This window comes from Stenella coeruleoalba (assembly GCF_951394435.1).
Source record: "Stenella coeruleoalba genome assembly, chromosome: 10".
Lineage (NCBI taxonomy): Eukaryota > Metazoa > Chordata > Mammalia > Artiodactyla > Delphinidae > Stenella > Stenella coeruleoalba.
The window spans coordinates 40,306,049-40,330,077 of record NC_137156.1 but is presented as its reverse complement, the minus strand read 5'-3'; the positions used below and the strand labels follow the sequence as shown (position 1 = coordinate 40,330,077).

General features: G+C 41.4%; 1 protein-coding gene across 1 annotated transcript in view; it reads right to left on the bottom strand.

The window, feature by feature from the left end:
* TCP11 (t-complex 11) overlaps positions 1-21,790 on the bottom strand; it is a 31,817-nt gene extending 10,027 nt beyond the window's left edge. Inside the window, exons 1-4 of the mRNA XM_079934658.1 lie at positions 21,341-21,790; positions 21,111-21,248; positions 18,181-18,277; positions 13,255-13,375 (exon numbers count right to left, since the gene is read on the bottom strand). Of these exons, the coding sequence (XP_079790784.1) occupies positions 13,255-13,375; positions 18,181-18,277; positions 21,111-21,234 (342 nt within the window). The 5' untranslated portion in view covers positions 21,235-21,248; positions 21,341-21,790. The remainder of the gene's footprint in view (positions 1-13,254; positions 13,376-18,180; positions 18,278-21,110; positions 21,249-21,340) is intronic.
* Positions 21,791-24,029: the final 2,239 nt, after the last annotated feature.

The following is a 24,029-nucleotide window of genomic DNA, read 5'->3' as shown; positions in this document are numbered from 1 at the left end:
GAACTAAATGAAATAGAAACAAAGAAAACAATAGCAAAGATCAATAAAACTAAAAGCTGGTTCTTTGAGAAGATAAACAAAATTGATAAACCATTAGCCAGACTCATCAAGAAAAAGAGGGAGAGGACTCAAATAAAATTAGAAATGAAAAGGGAGAAGTTACAACAGACACTGCAGAAATACAAAGCATCCTAAGAGACTACTAAAAGCAACTCTATGCCAATAAAATGGACAACCTGGAAGAAATGGACAAATTCTTAGAAAGATATAACCTTCCAAGACTGAACCAGGAAGAAATAGAAAATACGAACAGACCAATCACAAGCACTGAAATTGAAACACTGATTAAAAATCTTCCAACAAACAAAAGTCCAGGACCAGATGGCTTCACAGGTGAATTCTATCAAACATTTAGAGAAGAGCTAACACCTATCCTTCTCAAACTCTTCCAAAAAATTGCAGAGGAAGGAACACTCCCAAACTCATTCTATGAGGCCACCATCACCCAGATACCGAAACCAGACAAATATACTACAAAAAAAGAAAATTACAGATCAATATCACTGATGAATATAGATGCAAAAATCCTCAACAAAATACTAGCAAACAGAATCCAAGAACCCATTAAAAGGATCATACACCATGATCAAGTGGGATTTATCCCAGGGATGCAAGGATTCTTCAATATATGCAAATCAATCAATGTGATACACCATAATAACAAATTGAAGAAGAAAAAACATATGATCATCTGAATAGATGCAGAAAAAGCTTCTGACAAAATTCAACACCCATTTATGATAAAAACTCTCCAGAAAGTGGGCCCAGAGGGAACCTACCTCAACATAATAAAGGCCATATATGACAAACCCACAGTAAACATCATTCTCAATGGTGAAAAACTGAAAGCACTTCCTCCAAGATCAGGAACAAGAAAAGGATGTCCACTCTCACCACTATTATTCAACATAGTTTTGGAAGTCCTAACCACAGCAATCAGAGAAGAAAAAGAAATAAAAGGAATACAAATTGGAAAAGAAGAAGTAAGACTGTCACTGTTTGCAGATGACATGATACTATATATAGAGATTCCTAAAGATGCCACCAGAAAACTACTAGAGCTAATCAATGAATTTGGTAAAGTAGCAGGATACAAAATCAATGCACAGAAGTATCCTGCATTCCTATACACTAATGATGAAAAATCTGAAAAAGAAATTAAGGAAACACTCCCATTTACCATTGCAACAAAAAGAATAAAACACCTAGGAATAAACCTACCTAGGGAGACAAAAGACCTGTATGCAGAAAACTATAAGACACTGATGAAAGAAATTAAAGATGATACAAACAGATGGAGAGATATACCATGTTCTTGGATTGGAAGAATCAATATCGTGAAAATGACTATATTACACAAAGCAATCTACAGTTTCAATGCAATCCCTATCAAATTACCAATGGCATTTTTTACGGAACTAGAACAAAAAATCTTAAAATTTGTATGGAGACACAAAGGACCCCGAATAGCCAAAGCATTCTTGAGGGAAAAAAACGGAGCTGGAGGAATCAGATTCCCTGACTTCAGACTATACTACAAAGCTACAGTAATCAAGACAATATGGTACTGGCACAAAAACAGAAATATAGATCAATGGAACAGGATAGAAAGCCCAGAGATAAACCCACACACCTATGGTCAACTAATCTATGACAAAGGAGGCAAGGATATACAATGGAGAAAAGACAGTCTCTTCAATAAGTGGTGCTGGGAAAACTGGACAGCTACATGTAAAAGAATGAAATTAGAACACTCCCTAACACCATACACAAAAAAATACTCAAAATGGATTAGAGAGCTAAATGTAAGACTGGACACTATAAAGCTCTTAGAGGAAAACATAGGAAGGACACTCTTTGACATAAATCACAGAAAGATCTTTTTTGATCCACCTTCTAGAGTAATGGAAATAAAACCAAAATAAACAAATGGGACCTAATGAAACTTAAAAGCTTTTGCAAAGCAAAGGAAACTACAAACAAGACGAAAAGACACCCCTCAGAATGGAAGAAAATATTTGCAAATGAATCAACAAAGGATTAATCACTGAAATATATAAACAGCTCATGCAGCTCAATATTATAAAAACAAACAACCCAATCCAAAAATGGGCAGAAGACTTAAATAGACATTCTTCCAAAGAAGACATACAGATGGCCAAGAAGCACATGAAAAGCCACTCAACATCACTAATTATTAGCGAAATGCAAATCAAAACTACAATGAGGTATTACCTCACACCAGTTAGAATGGGCATCATCAGAAAATCTACAAACAACAAATGCTGGAGAGGGTGTGGAGAGAAGGGAACCCTCTTGCACTGTTGGTGGGAATGTAAATTGATACAGCCATGATGGAGAACAGTATGGAGGTTCCTTAAAAAACTAAAAATAGAGCTACCATATGACCCAGCAATCCCACTACTGCGCATATACCCTGAGAAAACTATAATTCAAAGAGATACATGCACCCCAATATTCACTGCAGCTCTATTTACAATAGCCAGGTCATGGAAGCAACCTAAATGCCCATCGACAGACAAATAGATAAAGAAGATGTGGTAGATATATACAATGGAATAGTACTCAGCCATAAAAAGGAAGGGAATTGGGTCATATGCAGAGACGTGATGAACCTATAGAATGTCATACAGAGTGAAGTCAGAAGGAGAAAAACAAATATCATGTGTTAGCTCATATATGTGGAACCTAGAAAAATGGTACAGATGAAACAGTTTGCAGGGCAGACATTGAGACACAGATGTAGAGAACAAACGTATGGACACTAAGGGCTAAAGTGGCGGGTGGTGGTGGTGGTGGTGTGATGAATTGGGAGATTGGGATTGACATGTGTACACTGACGTGTGTAAAATGGATGACTAATAAGAACGTGCTGTATAAAAAATAAATTAAAAAAAACCTTGGAGTATAAAATTTAAAAAAAAAGTCCCTTGAAATAGACTATTAACCCAAAAACATAAGTCCCCTGTGGACAGAGACTCTCTTATTCATCTCTGTGGCTCTGTAACATCTAGACATTGGTGGTGGTGAGGGATAGGGTTGTTTAACTTAATGAAACACTGTGTTGTCACAGCAAGATCCCAACTGTTTAGCTTCATCTTAAACAAATAAAAGTTGCTCCATACTATCCATTTAAATGACAAACTATGCCAGTTATCCACTTGGAGCCTCTCAGTTCCAAATCTGCCCATCAGTGCCTACTCTGAGAAAATGGTGCTGGGCCCTTTAAATATTTTTCCTTTGCTGGCTGGCACAATGTTAAGTTCTGCCAGTAGAGGGTGCTAAAGAGACAATGCAAGAGGAAGCCTCTTCCTTCCTGGCTCTGGTGTGCTCCTGCCAGCAAGCTCCTGCAGCACAGCGGCTACTCTTTGTTCGAATTACTATGTGGTTTCTTTTGCCTGATTGGACCCTGACTGATACAAAATCTGTACCATGAGTGAGGTTTGAACTCAAATGGCCACATGTCCATTGGATTTGATGAGCAGAAAGTAGGAAGTACCTTAGATGCCTTAGAAAAACATGCAAACTAGAGGATGGCAGATAATCCCTACAAGAATTGGGCAGCTGGTGACCTCAGTGCAGTTGCTAGTTTCAGTGGTCTGAGCTTGTCAAGCTTTCCACTCCAAGATGAAAAATAAGTTGCTGTACCTCAAACCACCCATCATGAAAAAAGGCACAACACTTGTAGGACTTTGTGGATGTGGTAGGCAACATACACCACATCTGAGATTGCTACTGTGACACTCATTTAGAGTCACTCACGAGGTTGCCAATTTCAAGTGGAACCAAGTAAGACTAGGCTCTGCAGCAAGTTCAGGCTGCTATACAAGTGACTCTACCATTTAGGCCTGATCCAGCAGACTCAATGATACTTGAAGTGCCCATGGCAAGTAAGGATGCTGTCCAGAGCCCTGGCAAACACCAACAGGAACATCACAGCACAGACTTCTAGGATTTGGGAGCAAATCTATGCCCTCTTCTGCAGATAACTATTTGCCTTTTGAGAAACAGTTTCTGGCTTGTGCCTGACCCTTGGCAGAAAGTAAACACCACACCACAGGACACTGGGTGACCATGTGGCCTGAGATTCCCACCAGGAACTCGGTGTTGTCTGACCTACCTAGCCACAAGACTGGACATGCACCACAGCAATCTATCATCAGATGAAAATGACCCATAAGAGACCAAGCATATCCAGGTACAAGGACAGACATACAGACCAGATTAGAATAGACGGCCCAGAAATAAAACCTGGACATATGGTCAAATGATTTTTGAGAACAACGCCAAGACCATTCAATGGGGAAAGGACAGTCTTTTCAACAAATGGTACTGGGGAAACTGGATATCCACATGCAAAAGAATGAAGTTGGGGCTTCCCTGGTGGCGCAGTGGTTGAGAGTCCACCTGCCGATGCAGGGGACACGGGTTCATGCCCTGGTCCAGGAGGATCCCACATGCCGCGGAGCGGCTGGGCCCGTGAGCCATGGCTGCTGAGCCTGCGCATCCGGAGCCTGTGCTCTGCAACAGGAGAGGCCACAACAGTGAGAGGCCTGCGTACCACAAAAAAAAAAAAAAAAGAAGAAGAAGGATGAAGTTGAACCTTGCCTACACCAGATAAAAAATTAACTCAAAATGGGTGGAAGACCTAAACATAAGAGCTAAAATTCTGAAATTCTCAGAAGAAAATAGGAGTAAATCTTCATAATCTTGGATTTCATAAGATATGACACCAAAAGCAGAAGCAACCATAGACTGGATAAATGGCACTTCATTAAAATTAAAACTTTTGTGCATCAAGGTACATTATCAAGAAAGTGAAAAAACTACCCACAGAATGGAAGACAACATCTGCAAATCATTTATCAGACAAGGGTCAACTATCCAGAATGTTTAAGGAACTCTTACAACTCAACAACAAAAAGACAGCTCAATTTTAAAATGGGCAAAGGACTTGAGTAAATATTTCTCCAAAGATGACGCAGAAGAGGGCATCAAGCACATGAAGATGCTCAACACCATTAGCCACTAGGGAAATGCAAATCAAAACCACATTAAGATTCCACTTCATGCAGGCTGTGCCATGGGAAGATCTATATTTTTTTTAAAAAAGGAAAATAAATGTTGAAAAATAAGTGAAAATGTGGAGAAATTGGAATACTCATACATTTCTGGTGGGAATGTAAAATGGTAAGTCACTGTGGAAAACAGTTTAGTGATTTCTCAATAAATTAAATATAGAATTATCACATGACTCAGCAATTCCACTCCAGGGTATATATTCCAAAGACTGGAAAAGAGATGTTCAAACAAAGACTTGTACACAAATGTTCATAGCAGCACTACTCCCAATAGCAAAAATGTGAAAACACAAATGTCCATCAACAGATGAATGGGGACTTCCCTGGTGGTCCAGTGGCTAAGACTCCGTGCTCCCAATGCAGGGGGCCTGGGTTCAATCCCTGGTCAGGAAACTAGATCCCACATGCTGCAACTAAGAGTCCACATGTCACAACTAAAAAAAGATCCCAAAGAGAATAGAAAGCCCAGAGATAAACCCATGCACATATGATCACCTCATCTTTGACAAAGGAGGCAAGAATATACAATGGAGGAAAAACAGCCTCTTCAGTAAGTGGTGCTGGGAAAAATTGATAGATACATGCAAAAGAATGAAATTAGAACGCACCCTAACACCAAACACAAAAATAAACTCAAAATGGATTAAAGACCTAAATGTAAGGCTGGACACTATAAAACTCTTAGACGAAAATATAGGCAGAACCCTCTATGACATAAATCACAGCAAGATCCTTTTTGACCCACCTCCCAGAGAAAGGGAAATGAAAACAAAAATAAACAAATGGGACCTAATGAAACTTAAAAGCTTTTGCACAGCAAAGGAAACCATAAACAAGACAAGAGGACAGCCCTCAGAATGGGAGAAAATATTTGCAAACGAAGCAACTGATAAGGATTAATCTCCAAAATATACAAGCAGCCCATGCAGCTCAATACCACAAAAACAAACAACCCAATTCAAAAATGGGCAGAAGACCTAAATAGACATTTCTCCAAAGAAGACATACAGATGGCCAACAAATGCATGAAAAAATGCTCAACATCATTAATCATTAGAGAAATGCAAATCAAAACCACAATGAGGTATCACCTCACACCAGTCAGAATGGCCATCATCAAAATATCTACAAACAATAAATGCTGGAGAGAGTGTGGAGAAAGGGGAACCCTCCTACCCTGTTGGTGGGAATGTAAATTCATAGAGCCACTGTAGAGAACAGTATGGAGGTTCCTTGAAAAACTATAATAGAACTACCATATGACCCCTGAGAAAACCATAATTCAAAAAGACACATGCACCCCAATGTTCATTGCAGCACTATTTACAATAGCCAGGTCATGGAAGCAACCTAAATGCCCACTGACAGATGAATGGATAAAGAAGATGTGGTGGCAGATGAATAATCCCCAGTATATCTGCCACCAGCTTTTATGGCCCCAGCATGAGCCACAGCCAACCCCACCTACCCAGGAGACGCTCCAAGACCATCAGTCTTTTCAAGCTAATTGCTGAATCCGAAGCTGTGTAGAGAGGACCTGTGTTTTGTACTTCTAACATCCTTTGATGGACCAGCTTCCAGCTTTAAGTCAAATAGCTTTAGAGTTTAGCCCTAAGAGTGATTAAGAATCCGCCTGCCAATGCAGGGGACATGGGTTTGAGCCCTGCTCTGGGAAGATCCCACATGCCGTGGAGCAGCTAAGCCCGTGTGCCACAACTATTGATCCTGCACTCTGGAGCCCGTGAGCCACAACTGCTGAAGCCTGCGCACCTAGAGCCCATGCTCCGCAACAAGAGAGGCCACCACAGTGAGAGGCCTGCGCACTGCAGCAAGGAGTGGCCCCCGCTTGCCACAACTAGAGAAAACCTGCATGCAGCAACGAAGACCCAATGCAGGCAAAAATAAGTAAATAAATAAATAAATTTATATAAAAAAAAAGAAGATGTGGAACATATATATAATGGAATATTACTCAGCCATAAAAAGGAAGAAATTGGGTCATTTGTAGAGACGTAGATGGATCTAGAGACTGTCATACAGAGTGAAGTAAGTCAGAAAGAGAAAAACAAATATCGTATATTAATGCATATATGTGGAAACTGGAAAAATGGTACAGATGAACCGGTTTGCAGGGCAGAAATAGAGACACAGATATAGAGAACAAACGTATGGACACCAAGGGGGGAAAGCGGTGGGGAGCGGTGGTGGTATGATGAATTGGGCGATTGGGATTGACATATATACACTAATATGTATAAAATGGATAACTAATAAGAACCTACTGTATAAAAAATAAATAAAATAAAATTCAAAAAATAAATAAAAGGAAAGTGGATCAAAAAAAAATCTAGAAACAATAAATGCTGCAGAGGGTGTGGAGAAAAGGGAACCCTCCTGCACTGTTGGTGGGAATGTAAATTGATACAGCCACTACGGAGAACAGTATGGAGGTTCCTTGTAAAACTAAAAATAGAGCTACCATATGACCCAGCAATCCCACTACTGGGCATATACACTGAGAAAACCATAATTCAAAAAGATATATGCACCACAATGTACACTGCAGCTCTATTTACAATAGCCAGGACATCGAAACAACCTAAATGTCCATCAACAGATGAATGGATAAAGAAGATGTGGCATATATATACAATGGAATATTACTCAACCATAAAAAGGAACGAAACTGAGTTATTTGTAGTGAGCTGGATGGACCTAGAATCTGTCATACAGAGTGAAATAAGTCAGAAAGAGAAAAACAAATACCGTATGCTAACACATACATATGGAATTTTAAAAAAAGCAGCACTGATGAACCTAGTGGCGGGGCAGGAATAAAGACACAGACGTAGAGAATGGATTTGAGGGCATGGCGGGGAAGGGGAAGCTGGGATTAAGTGAGACAGTAGCACTGACATATATATACTACCAAATGTAAAATGGATGGCTAGTGGGAAGCTGCTGCATAGCACAAGGAGATCAACTTGATGCTCTGTGACAACCTAGAGGGATGGGATAGGGAGAGTGGGAGGGAGCCTCAAGAGGAAGGGGGTATGGGGATATATGTATACATATAGCTGATTCACTTTGTTATACAGCAGAAACTAACACAACCTTGTAAAGCATTTATACTCCAATAAAGATGTGAAAAAAAAAAAATCCCACATGCTGCAACTGAAGATGCTGCACACTGCAACTAAGACGTGATGTGGCCAAAACCAAAGCAAAACAACAAATGAATAGATAAACAAAATGTGGTATATCCATACAATGGAATATTTTCAGCCATAAAAAGGGATGAAGTTCTGCCACACTGCAATGTGGATGAACCTTGAAAACATGCTAAGTAAAATTTGCCATATGTAAAAGGACAAATGTTGTATGATTCCACTTATATGAGGAATCTAGAGTAGTCAAATTCCTAGAGACAGAAGGTAATATAGAGGTTACCAGGCACGGGTGGAAAAGGGGTCTGAAGAGTTACTGTTTAATGGGTAGAGTTTCTGTTTGGGAAGATGAAACGTACTGGAAATGGATAGTGGTGATGACTGCACAACATTGTGAATGTACTTAATGCCACTGAATCGTAACACTTAACATTATTAAAACGGTAAAAATTTTGTTTATCATAATAAAAAAATCCTAAAAAGCACAAACAACTAAGTTGGTAATGTGGCACCATTCCCCAGGGAGGATCAGCCAGGCACCTGGTAGCGGATGATTTCTTTGGATCTCTTCCTTCGTGGAGGGGGCAGAGATTCACCCTCAATGGAATAGACGCATTCTGAATATGGAGCTGTCTTCCCTGTCTGCACTACTTCTGTTAGCACCAACATCCAGATACTCACAAAATTTCACAGAATGCCTTATCCTCTGTCCTGGGTCCTGGTATGCCCCACAGCATTGCATCTAATCAAGGAACTCATTTTACAGCCAAGAAAGTACAGCAACGGGTTCATACCCACATACCCCTCACGGAGAGTCGACTGGTCTTAACTGAAAAGTGGAATGGCTTATTGAAGACTCAGTTACAGCATTAGTTGAGAGATAATATCCTGAAAGGAAGAGGTTCTGTCTTATAAGATGCAATATATACTTTGAATCAAAACCATTATGCAGTGCTATTCCCTAAAGCCAGAATACATGGTCCCAGGAATCAACGGGTGGAAGTAGGACTGGTTCCTCTCACCATTATATCTAATAACCTACTTGCAGAATTTTTATTTCCCCTCCTGAACTTTGGGCTCTGCTGATTTGGGAGGAATGCTTACATTGGTTCCAATGAATTAGAAGATGAGACTACCCCCCTGGTCATTTTGGGCTCCCTATACCACTGAACCAACAAGGTAAAAAAGGAGTTCCTCTATGGACTAGAGTAATTGATCCTGAGTACTAAGGAGAAACTGGGTTGCTGCTACACAATGGGAACAAGAAGGACTGTGTCTGGAACCCAGAAGATTCGAAGGTACCTTTCGATACTTCCATACCCAATAATATAAGTCAAGGGAAAAACACAACATACAAACAACAAAAGCAAAACGCCCAAGGACTCAGACTCTTTGGCAATGAAGGTTTGAGTCACTCCATCAGATAAAGAACCCCAGCAGCTAAGGACAAGGGAAATATGGAATGACTAGTAAAATGAAGCCATAGATACCAACTACAGCCTCAGGACCAATTACAGAAACGAAGACCATACATTTTCTCTTTGCTTGTTATAAGCATGGCTTTATTTGTATATGCTAACAATTTTCTTCTCTCTCCTTCCCATTATTTTTTTTTTAATTTTTATTTTATATTGGAGTATAGTTGATTTACACGTTTTGTCAGTTTCAGGTGTACAGCAAAGTGATTCAGTTATACATATATCTTTTTCAGATTCCTTTCCCATTTAGGTTATTACAGAATAATTGAGTAGAGTTCTCTGTGCTATACAGTAGGTCCTTGATGATTATCTGTTTTATATATAGTAGTGTGTATACGTTGCTGCAAATGGCATTATTTCATTCTTTATTTATGGCTGAGTAATATTCTATTGTATATGTGTACCATATCTTCTTTATCCATTCATCTGTCTATGGACATTAAGGTTGCTTCCAGGTCCTGGCTATTGTAAATAGTGCTGCAGTGAACATTTGGGGTGCACGTATCTTTTGAATTATGGTTTTCTCTGGATATATGCCCAGGAGTGGGATTGCAGAATCATATGATAGCTCTATTTTTAGTTTTTTAAGGAACCTCCATTATTATTTTATAGACAGGTTGTTGGAAGTTAAATTTTACAGTTTAGCCTGTAGGTAATAGAATATTCAGTGAGACTATGACCAAATATGAGGTATATCATAGACAGCAACAGTTATAACTATTGGGAATGTGAGTTTCCTCATTTGGGGAAAAGGATAAGAACTTGTAAGACATATAGCTATGCCTTTTTTTTTTTTTGCAGTACGCGGGTCTCTCGCTGTTGTGGCCTCTCCCGTTGCAGAGCACAGGCTCCGGACGCGCAGGCTCAGCGGCCATGGCTCATGGGCCCAGCCGCTCCGCAGCATGTGGGATCTTCCTGGACCGGGGCACAAACCCGTGTCCCCTGCATCAGCAGGCGAACTCTTAACCACTGCGCCACCATAGCCCTAGCTATGTCTTTTGTCTTTTCTTTTTCTTTTTTCGGCCACGCTGCACGGCTTGTGGGATCTTAGTTCCCTGACCAGGAACTGAACCTGGGTCCACGGCAGTGAAAGCATGGAGTCCTAACTACTGGATGGCCAGGGAATTTCCTGGATAGCTATGTCTTATTAGGTAAAAATAGAATTGTTTTCAGAAATTTGAGTGTTTATAGAAGGGTACATATGGAAGCTGAGTAGCCAAAGGAATGGAATGCAACATTTATCAATTTACTGCCTCTCAAATCCTCTCCAAATCCATCCTTTTCTTCTCTGAGAAAATGGAGTAAGTCCTTTAAATATTTTTCCTTTACCAGATGGCACAATTTTAAGCTTCCTCTGTAGATGGCACTGTTTTTGAGGGGGGAGGGTATAGTTGATTTACAATGTTGTGTTAGTTTCTGGTATACAGCAAAGTGATCCAGATTATATCTATATAGATACATATAATGAAATTGTTTTTCATATTCTTCTTCATTATGGTTTATTACAGGATATTGAATACAGTTCTCTCTGCTATACAGTAGGACCTGTTGTTTATCTATTTTACACACAGTAGTTTTTATATCTGCTAATCCCAAACTCCTAATTTATCCCTGCCCTCACCCTTTCCCCTTTGGTAATCATAAGTTCGTTTTCTCTGTGAGTCTGTTTGGCAAATAAATTCATTTGTATCATACTTTAGATTACACATATAAATGAGATCACCTGATATTTGTCTTTCTCTGTCTGACTTACTTCACTTAGTATGACAGTATGATATAATCTCTAGGTCCATGCATGTTGCTGCAAACGGCATTATTTCATTCTTTTTTACGGCTGAGCAATATTCTACTATGTATATGGACCCCATCTTCTTTATCTATTCATCTGTCCATGGACATTTAGGTTGCTTTCATGTCTTGGCTACTGTAAATAGTGCTGCTATGAACACTGGGGTGCATGTGAGATGGTTATTAATTGGTTTTCTGTTATCATAAGTTAACCATAAACTTTGAGACTTAAAACAGTATATACGTTTGTCATCTCACAGTTTCTGTGGGTCAAGAGTCCAGAAAGTTTAACCAGATCCTCTGTTCAGGATCTCACAAGGTTGCAACCAAGGTGTTGGCTGGGCTGTGTTCTCATTTGGAAACCTGACTGGGGAAGAATGTTTCCAAGCTCATTCAAATTGTTGACAGAATTCACTTCCTTACAGCTGTATACTTGAAGGCCCCAGCTTCTTACTGGCTGTTTGTTGGATGCTGCCCTCAGGTCCTAGAGGCCACCTGCATTTCCTTGCCATGTGGCCCTCTCCATATGCAGTTCACAACATACCTGTTTGCTTTTTCTTTTTTTTTAAACAATTTTTTTAAACTTATTTATTTTTGGCTGTGTTCGGTCTTCATTGCTGCACGTGGGCTTTCTCTAGTTGTGGCGAGCGGGGGCTACTCTTCATTGTGGTGCGCAGGCTTCTCATTGCAGTGGCTTCTCTTGTTGCAGAGTACAGGCTCTAGGCATGCAGGCTTCAGTAGTTGTGGCTTGCAGGCTCTAGAGTGCAGGCTCAGCAGTTGTGGCACACGGGCTTAGTGGCTCCGCGGCATGTGGGATCTTCCCAGACCAGGGCTCGAACTTGTGTCCCCTGTATTGGCAGGCAGATTCTTAACCACTGCGCCTCCAGGGAAGTCCCTACCTGTTTGCTTTTTCAAGGCCAGCTGGAAAGTCTCTCTCTCCAGCCTGCTAAGATAAAGTCTTACATAATGAAATGTAATCCTGGGAGTAATATCCCATCACCTTTGCCATATTCTATTGATTAAAAGCAAGTTATAGATCTCATCCACACTCAGGAAGAGAGGATTATACAAGGGCATGGATCACTGGGGGTCACCTTAGGGTGTATCCACCACATACTAGAAAGACATTGCAAAAGGCAAGAGCTTTTCTTCCTGGTTCTGGAATGCTCACATGGCAGGTTCCTACAGTACACGTGGCTCTGCAGGCAGCTGGCTCCTACAGCTGAGAGGCTTCTCTAGTGCTGGACTCTGTAGGGAAAATGGCTGCTTCTCCAGGGCCAGCTCCTGCAGTACACAGTGGTCAGCAGCACACACAGGCCAGCAACCTCCCCTGGCACAGACATGCCCTCAAATGAGGAACTGGGTCCTTGGGTTTTCCCCATCCCCTGGGGATGAGAAAGGATTCTCCTTATGTCTGATATTCCAGTAGAGTTTTCTTTGCTTCTTACTAGCCCAAAGCCTTCATTTCTCCAATTCCCTGTTATACTAATTTTTATATTAAAACTTCTTTGTTGAAATTACTGTGTGATTTCTGTCTATTGATTAGACTCTGACTGATTCATGGACCATGTTCAGTTAGGATTTGCTAGCCACTGACATTCCAGTGAGCGGGGGCTGTCTAGGAACTTTACATCTACAAATGAAAGGTTCGTCACTCACCTCTTTAATTTCTTTTAGGAGTTCAAGAGCACAGCTGAAGTCTGGAGGAGTAGCTAATAATTGCTCTTCCAGATGATCCCAAAAGGCATTGTGCATTGTCTCCTTGACCCTGCCTTCCAGACTGTAAGAAGGTTAAATGAACAAATTACTTTCTCTACTCAAAAACTGCCAAAAGGTCATTATCTCCTAAGCCCCAAACAGTGTTTGATATGATAAAAGACCATTATACAGACAGGGAAAGGCCAGGAACTATGTTTGGACAGTAGCAGAGCTGAATAAGCTGGGGTTAAACTTGGATGTCAGGGCACCAGCACAACCTCTCAGAAGGGCTCCTTGTGGTTCCAGCACAGCCCACCCTCTGCAGTAGGAAGAACCCTGAATAGAGATCAGGCTGAACTTTAGCACTGATTTTGCATTTAGCTTAGAAAAGATGTGACTTAGTTTCCCTTTATGTACACATATAGCAATGAAATAAATGATCTTTCACTTTCTTATAGACCTAAAATCTAGGAAAGGATTTTCCTTCTTTGATAACACCTGAATATCTATAGATACTTCCAAATCAGCAGGTCTAAAATTGAATTCACTATCTTCCCCTTCCAAACCTGTTCCTCCTGTATTCCCAATTTCAATGGCACTACCATGTAGCCAGTAATATCTGCCTTTTTCCCCCAACTCAAAAAAAAAAAAAAAAAGGGACTTCCCTGGTGGCACAATAGGTAAGAATCTGCCTGCCAATGCAGCGGACATAGGTTCGATCCCTAGTCCAGGAAGATGCCGCAGAGCAACTAAGCCCATGCGCCACAACTACTGAGCCTGTGCTCTAAAGCCTGTGAGCTACAACTACTGAGCCCGCGTACTGCAACTACTGAAGCCCACACGCCTAGAGCCCATGCTCCACAAGAAGAGAAGCCACCGCACTGAGAAGCCCACGCACCACAACAAAGAGTAGCCCCCAATAGCCAACTAGAGAAAGCCAACGCACAGCAACGAAGACACAATGCAGCCAAAAATAAATAAATAAATAATTTTTTAAAACGTTAAAAACAAACAAACAAAAACCAGAAGCAAAGGTAATTCAATTAGAAAGGATAGTCTTTTCAACAAATGGTACTGGAACAACTGGACATCCACATGCAAAAAAATAAATCTAGATACAGATCTTACACCTTCCACAAATAGATCATAGACCTAAATGTAAAACATAAAACTCTAAAACTTCTAGAAGATAACAGGATAAATCTAGGTGACCTTGGGTTTGGCAACGACCTTTTAGATACAACACCAAAAGAAAGATCCATGAAAGAAAAAATTGGTAAGTTGGGCTTCATTAAAATTAAGAACTGCTCTGTGAGAGACAAGAGAATGAAAAGGCAAGCTCCAATCTTCGCAAAGCACATATCTGATAAAGAACTAGTATCCAAAATATACAAAGAACTCTTAAAATTCAACAATAAAATAACCCAATTTTAAAACAGGGAAAGGTCTGAACTAACACCTCACCAAAGTATTGATATATATACAGATGGCATATAAGCATATGAAAAGATGCTCAACCTCACATCTCATTAGGGAATTGTAAATTAAAGTAACAATGAGATACCACTACACACCTATTAAAATAGCCAAAATCCAAAACACTGACAATACCAAATGCTGACAAGGACGGGGAGCAACAGGAACTCTCATTCATTGCTGGTAGGAATGCAAAGTGTTAAGACCTGTCACTCTGGAAGATGGTTCCACAGTTTCTAACAAAATTAAACATACTCTTTCCATACAATCCAACAATAGTGCTCCCTGGTATTTACTCAAATGAGTTGAAAGCTTATGTCCACACAAAAACCTGCACATGGACATTTATTTATAGCAGCTTTATTCATAAATGCCAAAACTTGGAAGCAACCAAGAGGTCAACACTAAAAAGAAATGCACTATCCAGCCCCCAAAAGACATGGAGGAACCTTAAATGCGTATTGCTAATTGAAAGAATCCAATCTGAAAAGGCTACATACTATGTGATTCCAACTATAAGAAATTCAGAAAAACCTATGGAGACTGTAAAAAGATCAGTGGTTGCCAAGGGTTTCAGAGTGAGGGAGGGAAGAACCAATAGGTCGAACACAGGGGATTTTTAGGGCAGTGAAATTACTCTGTGTGATACAGAAATGGTGAATACATGTCATTATACATTTTTCAAAACCCACAGAATATACAACACAAAAAGTGAACACCAGTGTAAACTTGAGTTAATAATAATGAATTAATACTGGATCATCAATTGTAACAAATATACCACATTAATATAAAATACAAATAATAGAGGAAACTGTGTGCAGGAGAAAAGGGGGCATGTAAGAACTCTATTTTCCATCATTTTTCTATAAAACTAAACTATGCTAAAAAACTGTCTATTAATATTTTAAAAGGAATTAATTTTCCTCTGACCTTTATTTAAATGATTTCTCTGACCTATAGAGTTAGACTAATAAGAAGAAAAAGAATCATTTGAAAATTCTGAGGCTGTACCTAGTCATTGCCAAATAGTGATTGGTTTTCTGGCATTAAACATCCCCCCTTAGTAATGCATGCTCCTTGTAAAACAAACAAAAGCAATACAAAGATGAATAAAACAAATATCAGAATTCCTCTCCCAACATACCAATCTCAATCAGCAGAGGTAACCAACTATAATCTAATAGTCTGCTGTGTACTGTAATTGTTCTTAAAGCTTTTCCCCTCACCCTATTTGTCCAATTCATCTTCCAAGTTCCATAAATTTTGCTTTTTAAATGTCTCTGGAATCCATCCCCTCCTACCATCATCTCTTACCTGGACTACTACATTAGGCCATTAACTGGTCCCTCTGTCTTCAGTCTTGTCCCTTTTTAATCTGTTCCCCACCAATTCATTCTAAAATCAATGATTTTTCTAAGATGCAACTCCGATCATGAGGTCATGCTCAAAGTCCTTTGGGGCTTCCCATCACCAGCAGTATAAACGGCTCACATGACCCTTCCTGATATTGCTCTACCTCCCTTTCAAATTTATCTCCTCCTACCTCATAATACCCTGTGCTCAATCACATCAAGATACTTGTTCAGTTCACACCATTGTGCCTCCAACGTGATTCCTCTGCCAGGAGCATTCCTTCCCACCCAGACCACCTCTAAGACTCAAGTCATCATAGGCTAAATCTTCCTCCATAGGCAAACCTTCTCTGATCTTTAGGCAGCTGAGAACTTTCACTGAACTCTATTCACACAGCTCTGAGTGAACTTATCAGTCACTTTCTGTTATTCATCTGTCTCTCTTACAAAAGCTTCTTGACAGCAAAGACAGTGTCTTATTTATTTATAGCTGTAGCTACCTCTATCCCCAGAACTCAACATTTTTCCTGCCACATAATAAGAACTCAGCAAATGCCTGATGAATGAATGCCCAAACATGGGATTTCCCTTAGGAACCTACAATTGTAATTAACTTCATCCTATGAGCCCAAAGTAAAGCCAACTGCCAATAAGGAGTGACCTCAAACTCGATTTCAACCTTTTTCCTGATATAAATTTTGTATTACCTTACTTAAAAACCCAGCTCTGAATAGTACTGTTTCCCCTGCTTCATTTCTCCCTCTCTCATTTCCTCTACTCTTTTTTCCTCCTCTCCTGCCAGCAACAGAAACATCTAAGCAGTGAGAGAGATGCTAGAGGATCTGGGTTTTGGTGAAAACCTGTTCCCAGAGAAGCTGTGCTTGACATGGACATCTGCTGGCAAGAGCAGATCAGACCAGGAAGACCAGGGCAGCAACTTGTGGCAGAGAACAGCACTTTAGTAACAGAGTCCCTGAAGCTGACAAATGACAAAAACATTCAAGGAAATTGACTTATCACAAGCTGCCATCACATATCTGTCTGTTGGTGGGAAATCAGAACTGTTTTAAAATGTAAAATCTGACAATGAATTTACCCTCTTAACTGCCAATAAACCAGCAAGTCATACTCACGGAATGGTTCTTATTTATTGCAATGTCAATATAACTAAGAAGAATGAAAAATAAGGCTTGATGGGGGTGGGGGAGCATTCCTCATCAACAGGGTTCTGACCTTGATTCACAAATTAAGCTGATTTATGAAGTGGGGAATGGGGGTGCGGGTGAGGAGTTGAGGGGGCAGTTGAAAACACCACAATGAGAAAATTGATCTTTTTATCTGTGCCTGTTTAAATCTGTGATCACATAGAGAGTAACTGATAAGACAGGAGCCATGTGGTAGGCAACCAATACCAATAAAATGACCCCAAAGATCTAGATCTCTGGTATTCACACCCTGGTGTAATCCTGTACCCTGGAGTGTGGCCTGGATTTATGGGTTCCTTTCTAGCAAATAGAATGTAGCAGAGGCCACGACGTCACTCCTGAGGTTAGGTAACAAAAAGACCGTGGCTTCTGTCTTGGGCACCATCTCTCACTCACTTACTCTCTCGCTTCCTCACCCTGGGTGAGGAAGCCACGTCCGTAATCCCTGACCCACAGAAACTGGGAGATAATGAACACTGTTTTAGCTGATGAGTTTTGGGGTAATTTGTCATGCAGCAATAGGTAGCTACTACACGCTAATTCCTCCCCATCTGTCAGAGAAGATCTGAAATCCACCCTAACTATTTTATTATTAAGTGGGGGTCCCAAAGTGAACATCCCAAAAATTGCTTGGGTTTATTCACTGGTTAAACAACATTTGCTTCTTGACCCTCTGATACTAATAATTATAATTTATTACTCTTCTGTTTCAGTTGCTGAGACCTCTAACGGCTTAGATTCAAGCACTGATTGTGTTATTAAATAAAAATGCTTTGAGTCTGGTCAGAATCCATTAGTGCTAAATGCCTATACCAGGATGAATAAAATGGGAAAATTAGAAGAGCCTGTACCTGCTTGGAGGCAAAACCTTCTCTTCCATGTGGAAATCATGATTCATCCCAATCTCCTTGCTCAGCTTGGAAACATCATTAACTGTATCTATCAGACCTGTGACAGAAAGAACATATGAGGTACACCTGAAACTAATGTTCTATGTCACTTATACCTCAACTGAAAAAAAAGAACTTATGGGGGACACCAGTGAACTCAAAGAAGTCTGAATTTCTATTTTATTCAGAGATTCACTCCACTGAGTAGGCTCCAAATTGAGATTCATCACAGTGACTTTATACACACTCATTCGACCATTCCAGTCAGTTATGTTTTCTGAACTCTAGGCCCCATGACAGAGCCTCTCAGTAGCCCAGCATGGGGGTAAGGGAGGACAAAGAAGCTATCTTATAAAAAAACAGAGTGAAACTGATTAAAAGCCTTTCTCTTAAGAAATAAAATAATGAAGTGGCAAAGAAATAATTTGTGATTTGCAAAACTAATGTTTATCTAAGGATATTACGATTCCACTCTCCTCTTCCTGCCTCTGATGGAAGTTAAATTCTCCACACAGAGGGTACTGAATGGCGTCAATCTCACTTGGTCTTCTAAAGTAGTTTCCAGAATTTAGGATTTCACAGACTAGTAAATATCCAAAAAGATTTTGAGCAACTGACGACAGCTTGCCAACTTTTTGTTCTGTCAGGTATGGATAGTATGAAATAAGCAAATAAAAAATCCACTGTAGGTACTTCCCTGGTGGAGCAGTGGTTAAGACTCTGTGCTCCCAATGCAGGGGGTCCTGGTTCAATCCCTCGTCAGGGAACTAGATCCCACATGTATGTCACAACTAAAAGTGTGCATGCCACAACTGAGGAGCTGGTGAGCTGCAACTAAGGAGCCCACAAGCCGCAACTAAGACCTGGTGCAACCAAGAAAAAAAAAAAATCCACTCTACCACCACCAAAACCATTTCATAAAAGAAAAAGGATAGTTTAAACTCCCAAAAAGCGGAAAGGGAATACAGTCAGAAAAAAGACTAGTCCTGAAAACTGAATCAATTTAGCTTTAGGAAAAACTCATTACAATATCTTTATTTCATTTCACACAGTATGCTAAGAATTTTGTCACAAACCAGCTCTGGCATTTGGGAACCACTATTCTAAGTTCTTAGTACAGACCTACCTGATAGCATTCTTACATAATTGGCGTACATGGTAGTTATTATTACTTGGTATAAAAGAGCTGCACACAATAAATCATATTTTCTCACTCTCTTTCAATGAAGCTTCAAAATCTGTTCACAAAAAAGTATTTGGCTCCAAGATGTGGAGGGGATATAAATGAACTAAGATTGGCCATGAGTTGATAATTGTTGAAGTTGGGTGATGAGTAAATGGGGGTTCATTATTCCAATCTCTCTACTTTTGTATATGTTTAAGTTTTCCATAAGCAAAAAGGTTTAAAAATGTAAAAAGGAAAAATTGCAGAAAAGAGGTTTCATAGGAGAATGCCTTTGTTCTTAGAAGAGACATGAAATATTTAGAGGTAAAGTCATGACTATAACTTCAAGAAAGAAAAAATACATACGTAAAATACAATAAGAGAAAAAAACAGTGTGGCAAATGTTAATGTGGGCATTCGTTGTTTTTTTTTACTTTTCAACAGATTTTAAATATATCGAAATAAAAAGTTAAGGGTAAAAGGTGATTGTAAAATTTACCAAAAAGCCACCAGCAGAGTTTCCGTTTAGGTAAATGTAAAGGTGAACTGAACCTTAGGTGGACGGGAAGTTCCCTTTATTTTTACAGTCTCTCTGAAGTCTTCAGTTTTGGCCAAAATGGCAAAACACAGTCAAATATGCAAACAGACGTACTGCTAATTCAGTAATGCAAAATCAGAACAAAGAGAAAATCTTCAAAGGGAGATTGAGCTGCTTGTAGCAGCTTATTGAAGGACTGAGGAAAATACACAGAAACACTTCCCAATTACAACAAACCAAAGCTCATAGCCTGCTTTGACAAGATTGTTCTGTCGCTCAAAAGTACCATAGCACTATGCAACTCCTACAGCTGTAAAATTCAGGAACAGGGAGGGTTCAAAGAGAAATTAGAGGTAAAAAGTAACTAAAATAGATTTTTAAAACCCAGATCCCAAGGACAAAGACATTGTCAAGATAATTTGGTAACTTAACCAAGTCAACCTGATATATAAAATTTCGAAATTATTAAAAAAGAGGAGTTTGGTTATTCAGGTTAGGGAGTTGTATGGCCTAAATCAGGATTCCAAGGCACCCCATTTGCTGCTTTTCCTTAACCAGCAGCGACCCCGTGTGGCTACAAGAGAAAGAAATGCGATTGAATTTAAAGAATTTAACGCAGGTTGTTGCACGTGGACAGGCCTTCAGATTGATGACTGCTTTAATTGCCTGGTGATTATTACAAGGGAAATGCTGGATGAGTCCCAGTGAGATCAGACGTAAAGTGTGGAAGATACTTTGTGCCCCAATAAGAACTATAAAAGAACATCTCTTATAGTATGAGCTAAAGAGTATGAGGCCAGAGCAGCATTACTAATGCAGTCAACGAAGCACCGAGAGAACACAATGCCCATCTGGGACCATTTCCGTTCTTTAAAATCTACCCCAGGTGTCTGCCATTTTCCACCTACAAATTCAAAATAAAAGAATACAAAGCTGGCTCTGGACTGACTCAACCTCACATCTTGTCAGATTCAAGAAATCGCTCTTGGGTCACATCTTTCTCCAGGACTACAAACTCTGAAGATCTTCTGGTCAACAGAGGGCCTGGGGCCTGAAAGTAGAGATTGGGGGCGGGGGGGGGGGGGGGATGAGGAAAAAGGGGGATAGAGAAGTGCGGCGCCGCGGGCTCCTTCCCACCTGACCCACACTAAGCACCCCGAGGGCCGGGGCCGGCGGGGCTGGACCTACTGAAAGGGTGGTTCTTGGGGCTGCTCATGTCTTGCCGGGTCGGTCCTGAGGTTTCGGGCTTACAGGGCCCGCTCTCTGCATCGCCAGGGTCCTTCAGGGGCACGTTTTCCTCCACGTCCGTCATTTTGCTGATGGAATCTGGGTAGGGGAGAAATGGGGCGCTGTGGGCGGCGAGGAAGGGGGCTCTCCAACTACCGAAGGGGTCTGGGGCCCGGCCAATCGCGCCCGACCTGGACAAACTAAGAGGAGGGTGGACCGCTTCACCGTCTCTCGGGGACCGACATGGGCAGAGGAGACTGGAGGAACGGGGCTGGGGAATCACAGAGAAGTGAGTGCTGGCTCCGCAACCAGGAAACTGAGGCCAGAGGGGCGGCCTGCTCGCCCGAAACGCCCGCCCCAGGCCCACCCGGGCTCCAGCAGCAGGGGGAGCCCACGGCGCTCAAATTCCAAGCCCCCCACCTCCTCCACGGCGACCAACCACCACTGCGGAATCGGGCGGGCTCCGGCGCACCTCTAGACTGGGGCCGTACCACCGCGGCTGGGCAGCGAGGGGCGACGGCCGTGCGGGGCCGACCCGCGCGCACCCCCGCCGCCGTGCCATGGTGGGAGAGTCCGGGATTTGAACGTAAACCGCCGCCCGTCTCCGGGGCAACGGGGAGGGGCACGTGCCGGCCGCCGCCGGCTTCTCTGGTGGAAGCGGCCGTCTAGTGCCTCGGTCCTCGAGGGCTCGAAGCCTCCACAGGCCTTTGGTTAACTGGTCCCCGGGTCCCTTCCCTGCCTGACATCTCCCGCCCCCCACGAAAAAGATCACCTGAAACTACTTAGGAAGGGAAGGAGCACCATGTTTTGTTTCTCTTCAGCCTGTTCATAAAACTTGAGAACCACACCCAGGCGGGTTGTTTCCTTAGCACATCCTGGGCCCATTGTGAGAGGTGGGCCCTTCTCCCATTCTCCAGGCGTGGAAGCTGAGAAACCGTGCCAGGTGCTTGTTGGAGCAGGCGCGGGGACTGGGAGGCAGTGTAGGCTCCTCCCACTGAATTCCTGGCCATGGGCTCATCTGTGGCTTGGGGGCTGATCCCGCCGCTCCAGGCCGCAGGTCACCAGCCTTTCTTGGTTCCTGGTCAGCTCTGTTGCCCCTGGAGTGATGTGAGGACCTGGAGTGACCCCTCCTCTCCAATCCCTGCACTTTGGGGGAAAAAATGAAAAGGAAGTTTCCGTTCCACATTCTCCCATCCTTCTTTATTACTTTGACTTGATTTCTTACCACAAAAGCTTACTTTAAAAATAAATAAATAAAAGATGAAAGTATTGCCTGTAAGAAACCAAGTTCTCATTATAACCCTTGCCTTGTTAGTGTGGAATGTGGATCTTTCTTGCACAACTCCTATAGTTTGAAGGGGAAAATTATGAAGAGATCCAAGAACATTTCTGCTTAAGAAAATCCACTTCACTCTGAGGCCCAGGCAGATAGGAGGGGAATGGCCTAGCAAATTTACTGTTTAGCCAGAGTATCTCAAATCAATACACACTAAACTTGCCCCTTCCTCCCCATCACCCTTTCCTAGTGTTTCCCTCAGGAATGTCAACTGTGAAGCAGGCTGGCCTACACCCCAAAGCCAGAAGTGGGAGGAAGTTGTCTGACTGCAGCAAAGAGTTAAATGAAAATATGATTCTTCATTATTACAGGGATATATTTAGATTGGGTTGTTGATTTCTCTATTAAAAAAAATTTTTTTTCCAGAATTCTGTTTGGGCATTTTTATTTCTGGGAGAAAGTCTCCAGAATGACACCAGTTTGTTTTCCCACAAAAATGGCATTGCCATAAAACTTGCCCTGCTGATGCCTGAAATTATGAGAGTAGTTCATTCATATACATTACACAGCCCCTTTAAGCGTCCTCTTCTTACCCAAATTCTCTGGAAGGGGCAGTAGGAAGAAATAGCAGTGTGGGAGCATGTGGAAGAGGGGAGGAGACAGGCCAGAAGAGGAGGAAAGGATGGGGGTAGGAGAGACAGAACTGGACTTTTCTCAGGGTCAGCGTGGGGACAGCATTTCATGATCTTATCTTTAATAGTTTTCAGAACCAACTAGGCAAAAGTTAGAGGTTGAGGAGAATAGAAAGATGATGTGAGAGATAAACTCTCCTTCCCTTTGGGGTCTTAGTTAATAATAACTGATTTTTGTTTAATGATCTACAAAATGCTTTTACATTGCAAATGTAATGTATACGCTCTGCATGCAATCCTACCTGTTCAGTAGGCAAGGCAGGTGTTATATTGGACCATTTAATAGATGAGCAAGCTGGGGATCAGAGAGATTTCAGGGAGTTTCCAAAAGTCACACGGCAAGCAGGGTCTTGACTCTTGATCATATACTTTTTATTAATTCACACCACCTCCCTAACTCTGGCTGAGAAGCTATATAAAAAAGAAAATATAACTAACATATAATGGTATGGTAAGTCCCAGAATGGAGTACAAATAAGAATTGCTACTGGAGGTCAGAGAAAGGGTGAGAGACCTTCCAGATGTTTGGATCAGTTCAAACCCAGCCGTGAGCCAGAATCCTAAGCAAGACTGTGTAACCGATTTGGTCTTTAGAAATGGGTCTCTGGTGCAGCCTGGCTGCCCCCCCAACCTCAGGACCCCTCTTTAAACTCTCCTAATGGGTGAAAATGGATTTTCCACATATGTCCATTCTTTGGCAGGAGTGGCCCTCCTGAGTAACTCAACACCTTTACCCTATTTAAGTGCACATATTTCAAAAGACCCATAAGGCAAGTATTTCTCAAACAACCCAAGGGCAGAGGTAAAGGCCACGTTTCCGCTCACATCACAATGTGCCCAAAGCTGTCCACCCCAGGGTTCCCCTTTTAAACTAAGATGTCATATGTTTGTTTTAACACTGAAGTCTATTTT